General features: G+C 41.9%; 1 protein-coding gene across 1 annotated transcript; it reads left to right on the forward strand.

The window, feature by feature from the left end:
- The first annotated feature begins 5 nt into the window (after positions 1 to 5).
- Positions 6 to 4,326, forward strand: LOC145444014 (unconventional myosin-Id-like). Its single transcript, XM_080321916.1, has one exon. It carries the CDS (start codon positions 720 to 722, stop codon positions 3,744 to 3,746), a length of 3,027 nt encoding a protein of 1,008 aa, XP_080178042.1. The 5' UTR covers positions 6 to 719; the 3' UTR covers positions 3,747 to 4,326.
- Positions 4,327 to 15,019: the final 10,693 nt, after the last annotated feature.

The following is a 15,019-nucleotide window of genomic DNA, read 5'->3' on the forward strand; positions in this document are numbered from 1 at the left end:
TACTAACAATAGGTAATTGTTGAGTAGCGTAGTAGCATGCTATTGTTGAAGAATCAACTAAATGAATAAGATGATTAACTTTGTATTGTCGAATGAAAATGAAGTTGAGGCAGATCTCGTGTCATAGCGAAGGTTGGCAATGTGGGCGTCGCCTTCTTTCAGTTTTAACCGGGTCGTTAAATAGTGCAGTGAATTATGATGCGATAGGTTTATGTTTAGCTGTGTAGCGAGTCCATTCTGAAACTACTAATAAAATACCACGTATTTCGTTGCCATAATAGCCTCGGAAACTGATATTGAACATATATGGAATGGAAAATGATGTCATGGCTATTGATGGGCGAAGCTATGTCGTCATCGGCAGGAGCAGGTACTTTGAAGTTTTCGATGAGAAATTCTTGACGATTATCGTGACGAATGTAGACATTTCGACAAAATATTGTATAGTGGAAGGGTTAGTTTCTAGCTAAGTAACCAGTAGACAACGTCCTTTAGCCTACTGTATATTTTCCTATCCCAGACGGTATTTGTATACATAGCCTCGTCAGGTTGAAGCAGAGTGATGTATGGTAGGCCTACTGTAGCAAAATAATGGCATTTTCTAGTTTCTCTCGAAAATCTTCTGTAATAGAATTTATCCAAATTTTTTGTTCCAGTCTACCTTGAATAGAAAGAAATTATAACACACTGCTACTGTCAGAAACACAAAGTGATACAGGATGAGCTTTGAAGGCCCAGAATTTGGGAAAGGAGACTTTGTTCTCTTGGACGATCTCACAATCGAGGAGTTCATGCAGAACCTGCAGCTACGATTTGAAAAATGCCGCATTTACACGTACATCGGAGAAGTAGTTGTGTCGGTCAATCCCTACAAATCGATGAACATTTACTCCCCGGAAACCATCCGAGATTACAAGAATAGAGAATTTTGGGAGCGACCGCCTCACATCTACGCATTGGCGGACGCGGCATACAAGACAATGAAGAGGTATCTCAAAGATACGTGCATCGTCATTTCCGGAGAGTCGGGGGCTGGAAAAACAGAAGCCTCCAAAATAATCATGAATTACATCACCGCGATTACGAATGCGTCTTCGCGTCATGAAATTGAACGGGTCACCGGTATTTTACTAAAATCAAACATAATCCTTGAATCTTTCGGTAACGCCAAGACAAATCGCAATGACAACTCGTCACGTTTTGGAAAATACATGGATATCAATTTTGACTTCAAAGGCGATCCGATCGGTGGGCACATCAATAATTATTTGCTAGAAAAATCGAGGGTCGTGCATCAGCAATTGGGAGAGAGAAACTTCCATTCTTTCTACCAACTTCTAGCTGGCGCGAACGAACAATTGATCAAAGAGCTCCACCTTTCAAGAGACCCATCCGCCTTCACGTACACAAGCCAAGGACAAGCGAACAGCGTCCGGAGCATTGACGACAAGAAGACGCATCGTGAAGTAGTTGCTGCTTTACGTGCTGCTGGTTTTACTGACGAAGAACAGAAGACTCTTTTCAAGATTCTCGCCGCGATCCTATTCTTGGGGAATATCGAATTTGAGAAGAAAGGAGATAGTGTGGTTGTCTCAAAAATGGATTATGTGAAGAAAATAGCATCATTGCTATCGGTGGAGGAAAAAGATCTACAAGATTGTCTGCAAAGCAGGGTTGTCGCAGCTAGAGGGGAGGTGATATCCAAGTCGCATGACATGAAGGACGCTGTTTACGGCCGAGATGCTTTTGCGAAAGCGATGTACGAACGAATGTTTTGTTTCCTGGTTGAACGCATCAATGAGATACTGGAAGTGAAGCAAGATATTGTCCGTTACGGAAAAAGCACTCTCATCGGAGTCCTGGATATTTACGGGTTTGAAATCTTCGACAACAACAGTTTCGAGCAGTTCTGCATCAATTACTGCAACGAGAAACTGCAACAGCTGTTCATCGAACTTGTGTTGAAGCAAGAACAGGAAGAATACTACAACGAAGGCATCACGTGGCAGAACATCGATTATTTCAACAACCAGATCATTTGCGAGCTGGTGGAGCAATCGCATAAAGGAATCATCGCGATTTGTGACGAGGCGTGCCTCAATGTCGGCAAAGTCACTGACGCTATGTTCTTGGAAGCTATGGATAACAAACTGAAGACCCACGCTCATTTCTCGAGCAGGAGAAAGGATCCTAAAAATAAGGATCTAGCGCACGACCAAGATTTCCAAATCGTGCATTACGCAGGCGATGTGAAGTACAGCGTGGATGGGTTTTTGGATAAAAACAAAGATCAACTCTTTCAAGATTTTAAGCGGCTGCTGTACAACAGCAAAAACCAAGTGCTAACCAAAATGTGGCCTGAAGGCGCGCAAAGCATCAGAGAAGTCACGAAAAGACCGCTAACAGCAGGAACTTTATTCAAAACCTCCATGATCGCTCTGGTGCAGAAGTTGAACACAAAGGAGCCTTATTACGTGAGGTGCATCAAACCGAATGAATTGAAATCGCCCGTACAGTTCGACTATAAAAGATGCAAACATCAAGTGAATTATCTCGGACTGTTGGAAAACGTTCGAGTCCGCAGGGCAGGGTATGCGAACAGGCAGCCTTATTTGAGATTTCTTCAAAGATACAAGATGCTGTCGTCATTTACTTGGCCGAACCATCAATGCAGCTCGGATCAGGAAGCAGTGCAAGCTCTCGTGACTGATATTCAACTGGAAGACGATATCGCGTACGGTAAAACCAAAATCTTCATCAGGACCCCAAAAACACTGGTGGATCTCGAAGAGAGAAGGGCGCAGTTAATACCGCATCTGGTGATTCTCATACAGAAGATGTGGCGAGGCGGGCTCGCTAGGATGAGATACAGACGTACTATCGCGATGTACAAAATCATGAACAGATACAAGTTGTACAAGATGAGGTGCTACTTGCTGGAAATGTCTCAAAAATTCCAAGGCGTCAGCAGACGAGCTGATTTAGGCAAAGGGATCGTGTGGACTAAACCTCCTGCTGTGTTGGAAGAGTTGGTGCAACACATGAAAATGATTCATCTCAAGTGGAGGGCCGGCAAAATTGTGACAAGGATTCCGAAATCGGACTGGCCGGCTGTTGAATTACGGTGTGCCGCTTATGAAGTTCTGCACGGCAAACGAAATAACTGGCTCAAGAGAAGACAGTGGCAAGGAAATTATTTGGCGTTACAGAACGAGAATCAATCTGCGGCCGCGGTTTTCACGTCGCGTGTAAACCAACTACGTTCCAAAGACAAGTTTAGCGAAGTTAAATTTTCCGCGCACGTGCGAAAAGTGAACAAGAACAACAAATGTGAAGACAGGGCGCTCGTGGTTACCGACAGGCATGTTTACAAGTTGAATCCCGCGAAAACGTACAAGCCTATGCGAGCCGGCGTGCCTCTGCAGAAAGTCAAAGGAGTGAGCGTGTCTAGTGGTTCCGATCAGCTTCTTATCATTCACATTGAAGGCGCTGATGATCTGGTGTTGTGCATTCAAAAAACGAATCCCGAATACGATGACAGGGCCCCGGAAGCGGTCGGCGTGCTGGTCAAACTACTAAGCGGACATGGCGGTAACCACCTACCAGTTCACGTGGGCGACCAACTTCAATGCACGCTCGGGGGAAAATCCAAAACGATTTCAATCGATCGAAAAAGCAGCCCCGTGACTCCTAACTTCAGAAAAATGACAGGGACCTTACTCACGTTGTCCGCGACTGCTCAGTAACACTGCCAGATTCCCGGAATAGTTCTAGTGTAGATTATTTTTAGTCTCGTAGCCGAATATCGATTTTAATCATGTATTACGAATATACTTTCTTTTTAGATAATTATCTTGGAACAATTCTTGGCATGTCTTTGACTTTACTGTCTGTCTGCCGGTTTATGTGCAGTATATGCAGATTATTTCGCTACCTTATCATTGTGTAGTATCGGGCCAAGTGGCACTTATCAATCGCTTCATTTACATCCTGCCTAGGACGGCTGCCAAACGTTTCTTTGATCTATACATTGTTTTGCATAGTTTTTGTAATTCAGTATTGTTCCTTGATTTATGACCAATCTGTGTGCGTAAATGAATCAGCATCTGTAAAATACCTTACTGCTCTATAATTGAATGATGAACCGAATGTCTAGTAAGCCTTATATCGCATTCGTGGCGCATTTATGCGTTTCAATATTATGTTCCAAGCTCGACCTCTGTGGTTAGTTATAGGAAATTGCCTTAATTACAGATATACTCCCATTTCTGGCATGTGTCGGTCGTAATCGAAATTTTATAATATATGTAACTGTTCTTTATTTCATGAATGGCTGATGTTGGGAAATAGTCAGTACACGGGGACTGAATGAAAATGTGCATAGCAAATAGTCAGCAGTGAAGGATGAGAGATGATGGTTTCAAAAGACAAGCCGCCTACTAAATCTTCAATCAGGCCGGACCTTGTCACTATTTTACATTTAGGTAGGCCTAGTGTATGGATGGCGTCACTTCCGGCATTATGTTTTTAATTTCTTATCTAGACATCATCGCGAAAGAAACTGCGTCAGATAATGACCAACCCGTGATACTGTGAGAGAAGACTGTAGTCCCTTTTGTTATAGAATTTGATGATGACGCATGACGCCATACATTCAGCATATTATCCAATATTTTTTGCTGAAAAAGGGCTAGAACATTGGTTCTCAACCGGGTGTCCGCGATGGATTTTTCAGGGATCCGTGAAACTTCCAAATTTGCAAAATGGTTGGTAACCTAATCTTAAGTTTGCTATAATTAGGGAAATCACGAAGAACTCTCGCTTCATAACTGCTAAAACCTCAGGACCCACATAAACAGAATGGCGTGTCTGAGATGAAATATTCCACTGTGCAAACTAATTTTAATTTCCAATAGCCTACTTTTACTAACATATTGCTTCTATGGATGTTTTGTTGTGGTTTTGGAAAAAATTTGTTTGCATACATCCATTTTCTCCTATGATAGCCTATATTCATGACCGCTGTTCCAGAACTTCGAGATGAGCTGCTATATCAGTGGTTCCCAACTTGGGCGATGGGGGCGACAATAACGAAGCGACGAAACAATGGCGCGTTAAAACGTCTATATTGGAGTTAGGACCGTAACTGCTGCACCCCAAACCCCCAATGCGGGGCCGAACTCGAAGGGGCCTAAAATTATTTCGAGAATTAACATGAAATATAGAGTAATTTTTTAGAAATTCATGCAACTTTTTCAAGAATTTTTGCGCTATGCGCGATTTGATATTGTCATAGGCCTATATCTTGACTTCGGCGTCGGCCATTACTGCGCCACGACGCACCAAGGCATACGAAGTTAGGCCATGTAGCATGCGACTCCAAGAAGTGTGCCAGGACGATTAGCAGCGAGAAGACTGTGTGCGAAAAGGAATGCCCTTGTGCTGACCAAAACTCCAATATATGCTATATACATACATATATGTTTAATTGTCCATAAGCGCCTTCCCAATTTCTACATGAATAGTAGGCCTATGTTATTTTCAGGAGATTTCATTTTGCTAATAGCCTAGGCTTACCATATTTTGGAAATCTAAAAATAGGACACTTTTTCAGAAATTTGAGGCTTGCAAAACCGGAGAAGAATTCTCAAAAATCGGTGAATTTTTCCCACTTTGTGATGGGTTGACTAAAAAAAAATAGGTCATGCAACTTTTCGCTCGGATCTCAAATCACCGTTTTTCACTCCGAAATAACCGCCGGAGCGTCACTTCTGTGCTAATCTACGGCATATCACTCGCATTGACCTAAATTTTCAAAAAAGAGGACAAAATCTCAAAAAGAGGACAAAGGGGCGTCCTCCGAGGACACTTTCTAACAAGTCAAAAAAGAGGACAAATCCTCTTAAAAGAGGACGTATGGTAACCCTACTATAGCCTACAGTTATTAATTGCACAATACAGATTACGGTTGCACGAAATGGACGTAAATTTGAACTAAGACTTGGGGGTAGGCTACGTGACGGTCCAAAAGGGGTCCGCAAGGCAAAAAGGTTGAGAACCACTGGACTAGAAAAATATGCTGAGACGAAAAATATTATGCTCTTTTATTGGTCTCTGATCTTATCATCCAGCTGTAATCGCTCTATCAAGCATACCGGACCTGAATTGCGAAACAGTAGGCAGCTATCTCGCCGGATATCCGACAGTCATCGAGCATGTCCACATTCAAGTCGAAATACAAGCAATTTCTACTGAATCAACTAGTTAGCCCTCTATTTTTCCTGACCACGACTTGACATGTCGACACATAGCCTACCTCCTTTTTGTATCACCTGACCTTTTATATTATCTAGGCTACTTATAATTTTCATCCAGATGTGCACAGTGCGTGCACATTAGAGTTGTTCAAAAAAACTTTTTTCCCAAATCTCACTCGCCTAGTGACTAAATCGTCAGGTTGTCCAAGAAAACGATGCACACCAAATTTGACTCAATTCCAACCAGTGAATGCCGTACTGCAATCTTGAATTGAAATTTTTAATTTATTATTAAAAATTTAAAAAAAAATTCTCTAATTTTTCTGTCAACCCCATGAAATTGTTGAGATGTCTTCAAAGACGATGCAAAACAAATTTGAGTTAATTCCGACTTGTAGAAGCAGAGTTATTCGAGTTTTTCGTTGTTAGTTCTCGGATTATCCTTGATCCTGGGATTATCAACGAAAAACTCAAATAGTTCCGCTTCTACTAGTCGGAATTGACTCAAATTTGTTTTGCCTCGTCTTTGAAGACAGCTCCACAATTTCATTGGGTTGACAGAAAAATTTGAGATTTTTTTTTTTAATTTTTAATAATAAATTAAAAATTTCAATTCAAGATTGCACGGCATTCACTGGTTAGAATTGAGTCAAATTTGGTGTGCATCGTTTTCTTGGACAACCTGACGATTTAGTCAGTAGGCGATTGAGATTTGGAAAAAAAAGTTTTTTTTGAACAACCCTAGTGCACATGCCTCCTTTTTTATATCGCCTAGTCCAGGGGGCAGGTGTCTGATTTCGAAGACTACTCCAAGTCGTTTCGACACCTTTCCTATCTTTCATTTTGTCGCACTCTTGTTGGGTATTGAAATGATGAAATTATTAGAAGTATATTGAATTGAATTGAATTGAATATAGTATAGCTATAGGAGAGAAGCGTGTTGGGGAATTATAGCTTCCTGGTCGGATATTTTATTCCAGGGTGTCATTGCATTCTCGAAATCACTGTTGCTCGACGAAAGGATCAATTTTATTTTAATTTACACTATCAAGGTACATGTAACGGTAAAGATGCGGTAGTAAACCGTTTCGGTTTTCGAGTCAACAACACCATATTTATTCTGCACATTATTGAAGAGTGCTAAAAGTGTGGCAAACGCGGGTGCAGTTTTTTCGTTTAGTTAAGTTGCTGATAGTGCTGTTCTAATATTAAGGTTGTTGTGTTCTAGTCGAACTGTCAACAACGGTCCTACTATCTATCGAACTAGCAACGATGATTCCATAATATTCACAATCCAATGTTATTCCCTCTAACCTGCGCGCACGCGCACTGCTGGCACATCAGTAGGCTATATGTGCGAGGACAAAAATTTGAGCCGAGCACAAAAACTACCATCACGCACTGTTTTCCAAGGGACCGCGCAGTAAGTTGGTGTGTTTGCGAAGACTCATGATGAAATATTAAAGGAAACCAACGTTGACCATGAGCCATGATTATCTGTGGAAGCCAAACTCATGTAAATATGTTTTCAGTTTTGAATGCCTCTATAGCAGGCTGTTTTAATCTGGTGTCCATGGGGAAATGCAATGAAAGCTCAAGGGGTAAGGGTGCTAAAAGGGTAAGGAAATACTGTCTGTGGTGGTTCTAAACCTTTTTGCCTTTGCTGACTCCTTTAGGTCCGTCAAGCCCCCGCATATGTCTAACCGAAATTTAGCCTAATTATCCTGAATCTGTCTCGTGTAAATTTTAACTGTAACCTAGCGTGAAACAGCGAATGTTGCGCTTTTCTTGAAAATAACGTCATGCGGGAAGAATTGTTTGAAAGCAAATTCATGTCATGGCATTTCTGCAGCTTTAGGTATAAACAACTCTTGAACGTGTTCGTGTCTTGGAAATCCGCCCTTTCGATGTCAAATCAACGAGACGAAAACCCATGCACTTTCGCTAAGATAGTGGTGGGAGTGAAAGGATTAATAACGTGTAACATTTCCAGCGACATCTTCGAGTTGGACGGCAACGAGGCATCAAAATTGAGAAGCAGATTTTTCAATGAACGAATTGAATATGTCGCAGTCTAATATCATGAATAGTTCAGGAATTCCTTTTCAAGCGACTGTAAATTATCACCAATTCCTTGGGAGACAAATCCAGAAAGTTTTGCAAATATTGTGAGCGATGTTATCGTTATTAACTTTATTTTCATCTCAACACAGCATCTCTAAACAAAATGTATCAAAACGCATCGCCGTTGACTAAAATGGAGCCGAATATCAGTTTTATATTCGTCTGCAACATTGAGGTGCATGCGTTGACCATAAAGATGCGAAGCATAGGCTTCATCATTGGTTTATTAGCTTACGAGTTACATATTCCTTATCGAGTCAGCAACACCAAATGTCCTACACACACTATCACGGAGTGCTAAGCGCCGAGCGTGGAAGCCGCGGGTACCAGTATTTACGATCGGTTCACTCACAACGCATGCGCAGGGCCAAAGCCGCATCACGACTTAAACAATGGGAGCATAGAAATATGCGCATACCCAGTTATTTCGTCGTCATAGCCACTATTTCAGCAGTCTATAGCCTAACTGTATCCAATCGGCCATTCATCGTCTTTTTGCCAAGTCGTTGCTAGCGAATAATAATGTTGGTAGAATTGATTCCCTTTGATCTGTGATATAACTCATATATAGGACGGGTACGGCAGGCTTGATGACAAAGCGTTCCAGCGAAAAACAAATGTATTTCGGAATCATTTGACAAGTCCGACCGCAAGTGATCGGAAGGTTTGAATCCGGACCGCGACGCAAGTCGATTTTGACACCCCTGCTTTAACGCTTCTTCCCGCCGCGAGCGTTTTATTATGTTTCTTGTGCTACATTCGGAATCAAAATAAGAAATATGGGTCTGGTGTAAATTACCATTGTAGTCGAAGAACACCACGAATAGCACAAACAAACCCTGTTACTTTTCGCCCGTTATGATTTTATCATGCCAATACTGAATAACATTTCTCGTGTAGCCTACCGGTCCAATGCTCATTTGTTCACTGTATATCAACACAGAATCAATAATGTGATATCCTAAAATCAGGGCCAATCGGTAATACCGGTTATAGCAGAGGCGGGCAACATACGGCCCGCGGACAGTTTCCCGACTTATGATAATGTCGGCTCGCGGCCCCAGTCTGCCGAGATTCTTCACTACTTTCTTAAACGTCAAATTTTAGTGACTGTATGTCATTAGACGTGTGTGCGCAGCGTGCGAGTGCATAGATTACGCGTAAGTTCGCAGAAACAATGTACTTGACCCTATCTTGGTAAATTTGGGGTACCGGCTTATCGAACGCCATGAAATCTTAACTAAGGATCGCACCATAGTGTCCGATATGATGTGGACACAAGCAAATCTCACGGCTCAGTGAGATCGCTCCACGTCACACTTTCCATTTGGCTAAAGGCAATTTGACGGTAATCTTGACCGGCTTGCCGAGCATAAAATTTGATAAAACTGCTATCAATCGAAAGCTACCGCGGTACTGATTGCGCAATTATAAATTTTCTTCTGCTCGTGGCACGTGAACCCCCTTAAAATCAGCCTCGAATGTTGCATTGTAACGGAGGTTGGTGTTGTGACTGTGCAGACTAGATGCCAATTATCGTATTTGGGAGCCAAATTTCCGAAATTTGGCTCTTTTAAAGGTCGGTTGGCAACGAAAAATTACGTTTGGCGCGTTGGCTCCAATTTGGCGCATTTTACTGATGTAAAGTCGAATCGATCTTCTTTAGTTGGATATTAGGATTTGCAGGCCTATGTCATCATTGAGCGGCTTATTACCATCACAGTGTTTCTATCGTGCTCCATATGCTAGATCAGGGGTCACCAACGCGGGCCGCGGGCCCCAAGTAGCCCGCAAGGGCCAGATGACTCGCCCGCGGGCCTGTTCAAAAAATAGATGGAGTAACAGCTCTTACCAGTGACCTTTTATAATGAGATTTATTTATTTAGCCATTTTTGCGTAAATCACACTAAAATGTGCAATGTGCATGTGCCTGCATATTTTCTGTACCACCTTCATTGTCGGCTGTTTTTTTTAATGTATTTTGGTTAGAGATGATAATAAAGACTCTTTCTTTCTCTGTAACTTACTCCCGCCATTTCCGCTTTAGTATTTTACTGTTTTCTGGCTGTAACTCGTTTTGTGTTCCCAATAGAGAAAACTTTCATCTTAAGACGGATAAACATGATGTTTTGGCAGCTTTCGGGCTATATATCATGACTCTACGAACAGTAGTTGTCGAGTTGTGCAATTTTACGCCTCATGCGCAGAAATTGGGGGGTTGACGACAGGGTTGTAACCAAGTGACAAGGCTCCGAGTCACAAGTCAATCTCACTTTTATAGTTTTGACTCGAGTCAAGTCGAGTCATTTCAATTCACCACCGAGTGAAGTCCGAGTCCAAGTCAGCGAGCAGAGGGCCGAGTCCGAGTCACGGAATTATGACTCGAGTCCGAGTCCAAGTCATTGTGTTGATTGTTCAGTTTCCAGTTAAAGTCTTGTTAAACCCACTTTTTATAACTCTGTTTAGTGATGTAGAATCGTTCGCATTTATAATATAACAATTTTCCTCACTTTTAGCAGTTTCTGGTCGCATTTTCAAGTATCAGTACCAACAGACGAAATCCCAATAGTGTGTTGGCTTCGGAATTACAATGAAATGTCGGTCTTGGGCGTCTGAGTCTCGAGTCAATGACTTGGTTCGAGTCATGCGCAATGACTCGAGTCCAAGTCGAGTCAATACACAGATTGACTCGAGTCGAGTCGAGTCATTTCCGTATTTTGAAAAAATGACTCGAGTCAAGTCGAGTCATCAGAAAATCGTGACTCGAGTCGGACTCGAGTCGAGTCATGACTCGAGTCATTACAACCCTGGTTGACGACCGGAAAATATAGGGGCAATTCCCCACAGTCAATTTTTATTGACGTTTCAGGTCATTTGTCGGGATTTAAGAACCCCCTTTTTCGTTGAAAAAAGTTATTTTCACTCCTCCCTAATGTAAAAGTGCATAGGTTATTGATAACGTATCACTTTTGTGTGTTTAGGTGCCAAATTTATAAGCCTATTGGTTGAAATCGAATAGTTGGCACCTTGAACGGCCATTTGGCACATTTTGGAGAGAAATTTGGCTCTTTTGAACAACCAGCAGTTGGCAACTCTGATTGCACCGTGTGTTAATTGACCAGTGAGAAGCAGACATGGTGGCGTCTGCATGACATTGCTGTTCTCAAATTCACATAGGAATACCAATTTGTAATCGTGTTGCCTTCGTCACGAAGGAAATTATTTCAGGTAGGTATACGTTTGGGCGAATCCAATATCTTTCCACTATACCGATTATCCTGTTGGGATGTCAGGAAATAACACTCGCAACGAAGGGTACTAAAATATTAGCCAGTGGGTGCACCCACTGGCGTAGCAGCATGTGCTGCCGCCCCTGGCTCTCGCTTAAAATGCCGCCCCCCCCCTAAGTAGACCGCAGCAAATTTCGACATAGATTCATGTTCAAGCAATATTGTCAATAAAAATAATTACAAATAATATGCCGCGTCTCAACGTTAATGAGGCCAAAAATATTAAAGACCAATGTATTGTGCAAATAGAAAATCAATAGCCGCCTTAAAGCAAAATCAGCGATAATATCCTCAAATTCAAGTTTTTGAACGTAGTCTCTTTCTATAGATAGAATGGATAGAACTGATAGCCGATCATCATTCATGGTAGAACGTAAATAAGTCTTAATCAGTTTGAGCTTTGAGAAGCTCCTCACACAGCTCGCAATTGAAACACCAATGGTCAAATAAAGTTTCAGACACGAGCATAAATATGGTGTCGAATCAAGTAGCTTTGCATTAACTAACTGTAAAACATCAAACGCTGTTGCACTACGATCAAACGTGGTTTCGCTGCTCCGCACTATAGCATCTTAACCCTTCTAAAATCTCAAGTTGAACAACTTCATATGATCATATCCTAGTTTGTGTTCGTCCTATAGAGGCCTCATATTGGTTTGTAAAAGCTAGCAATCTTTTGATTTATATGATCCCTAAATCGAAGGTATAAGGCAGTGGTTCTCAACCTGGGGGCGCGCCCCCATTGGGGGGGGGGGGGCGTTAAAGCATATGAAGGGGGCGCGAAGAAACCGTCAACTAAATTTCAAGTCTCGCGATTTACGTCCGATTCACGCGTGTTTCTTTATATATAGACCAAATTTCATTATTTTGAATTCTCTCATCAACAGTCATGACCTTCCGTGCCATCAAACAATCTGTTGGGGTTGCCATTATCCCGGTTGGATTTGTGATATGACGATAAGGGGGCGCAAAATTTTTCACTATCATAAAGGGGGCGTGTCTAAAAAAAGGTTGAGAACCACTGGTATAAGGCAGGTAACGCAGGAAACCCCCAAAAAGTCCACCTCGTCGTCATAAGCGCTGGTGAATAAATTGTGACTTTCACTTTGCAGCAGCGCGTGGGAATTCAAAAATCCAAACATATCATTTAAGTGGTGTATGCCGGTAAACCTGGTTTCAGCTTCAACTTTAAATCTGTCCAAAGCTTGAAACATGCATCGTCTAACTCAGGGGTGGGCAAACTTTTGAGCTCGCGGGCCGCATTCAACATCTGAATCCATTCGCGGGCCGCACTGTATAAAATTGGGATTATAAACCAAAACGCAATATTGAAATTTGATTATATAGTGAGGACATGGAGATAATACAGTTATGCTTATTTAAAACAAAACAAACATTGCATTGATGATATCGTACACGCGTCAGAAACATATATAGTGGTGAGATCTCATAGGCTGTAGGACCTCAATAACCAATTTGTCAAAACTATAGAGATCAAAGTCGGTTGAGCCGATTGTTAGAACAGGATTGAAATTTAAATCTGAGAGAAGCGATCTGCTCATTGATTTACCAATTCCACTTTTGGTTCAGTTCCAGGACACACAATGCTGACAGCATCCATGTTACCATCAAACACGCTTCTGCTATGTGTGGATAAAATATAAATGACCCAATTCTACGCATACAGACAACGAATCTACCTAAGACACGCCCGAATCGTTTTTTATCATCACAACACTGAAATAATTAAAAATGGAGTGGCCAATCTGAAATCCCACTCGTGATCCAAATTATTTCAATCTCGTTGCAGCTAACTCGCTGTGATATTAAGTATTTTCCTTAGATCAGTGGTTCCCAAACTTTTTAAGACAATTATGGTGGTGAAAGATCTTGCGCCCCCTTATCGTCATATCACAAAACGCAACCAGGTTGCTAGCAAACCTAACGGGTAGTTTGATGGCATGGAAGGTTACGACTGTGAATGAGAGATTTGTAGATGTAATTCAGACTAAAGACAGAGAAATATCATTGAACTGGATGTAAATTGCGCGGAGCGCGAAAATTTTTTCTGTTAAGCGCAGTTTAGCGCCTCCCTTCAGATGCTTTCACGTCCCCAGTGGGGCGCGCGCACCAGTTTGAGAATAACTGTCTTAGAATTATCATGGTGAAATATACTAATAAAAAGTTAATCAAGTCACTGCATTAATTCGATTTTTAGTACCCATTTTATCAATATTTTTAAAAAGTTTTTTCAGACTCTCACGGGCCGCACAGAACGGTGTTGCGGGCCGCATGCGGCCCGCGGGCCGTAGTTTGCCCACCCCTGGTCTAACTTCTTCAACAACACTGAGGCAACACCTGTTCACCAGGCATTCTTCTTTTTCTGCGAGCTCTCCGAACAATCGGCCTTGACGGCTATTTCGGAATGGTTCCATTGCCATGTTAACATATATATTCGTGTTTTCGGAATCAACGTGGTCGTGGGTTCGATCCCCGACCGGGTCAGACCGAATACTCGGAACTGGTATCCGCGTTTATCCCGCTAGGCGCTCAGCAATCACTGAGGAGAAAAAAACGGGGGTGCGGACTAGATGAACTTACTATAAAGCAGTGTTGGGATGACTCGAGTCATGACTTGACTCGAGTCAGACTCGAGTCACCTTTTTCGAATGACTTGACTTGACTCGAGTCACTTTGCTAAAATGACTTGACTTGACTTGACTCGGCGTATCAGAAATATGGATTGACTCGTGACTCGGAGCAAAATTCACGAGTCAATTTCAAGTCATCAAGTAATCGATGTCGATAAAAATCACTGAATCTTGCATATGTTCGAATTGTTCGCGATACGCTGGTGTAACCGTGAGAGCGACCAATCATTTAATGATCGTGCGTTTTACGGAGCCTCCATTGCTCCCTCACAAATAAATTGATCGCAAACGAAGTGATCGAAGCTTACAGCTTACGTTGTTGTAAACTAGTATAGTAAAGTAATTAATCTCTGTTTCTCCCTTAACCAAACTTCTTGTTTTATTGGAATTGAATTCGAATGTAGTTTATATTGTCCTCATGCAGCCATTGGCGCAGAGTCTAATAGTATCATATCGATTTTCAAATGGGTAATGTATTGCTTCCTATCAATTCGCATCTATTCTCTATTTTTGCTGTTAACTATGTACTGTGGTTTAGCAGTTCTACGTATATGTGAGCGATACAGTGCCTTCTTATGTGTATATTTAACTCTATATTCGTTCATCGGTTCAAAATCAATGACCACCCAGCAATCTGTATTTCAGACAGCTCGCAAAATGCAATGACGTTATCATGCCCTATACTTCGAAAAGGCAA

Source organism: Botryllus schlosseri, chromosome 8 (assembly GCF_051294905.1).
Source record: "Botryllus schlosseri isolate E-star chromosome 8, Bs_hap1, whole genome shotgun sequence".
NCBI lineage: Eukaryota > Metazoa > Chordata > Ascidiacea > Stolidobranchia > Styelidae > Botryllus > Botryllus schlosseri.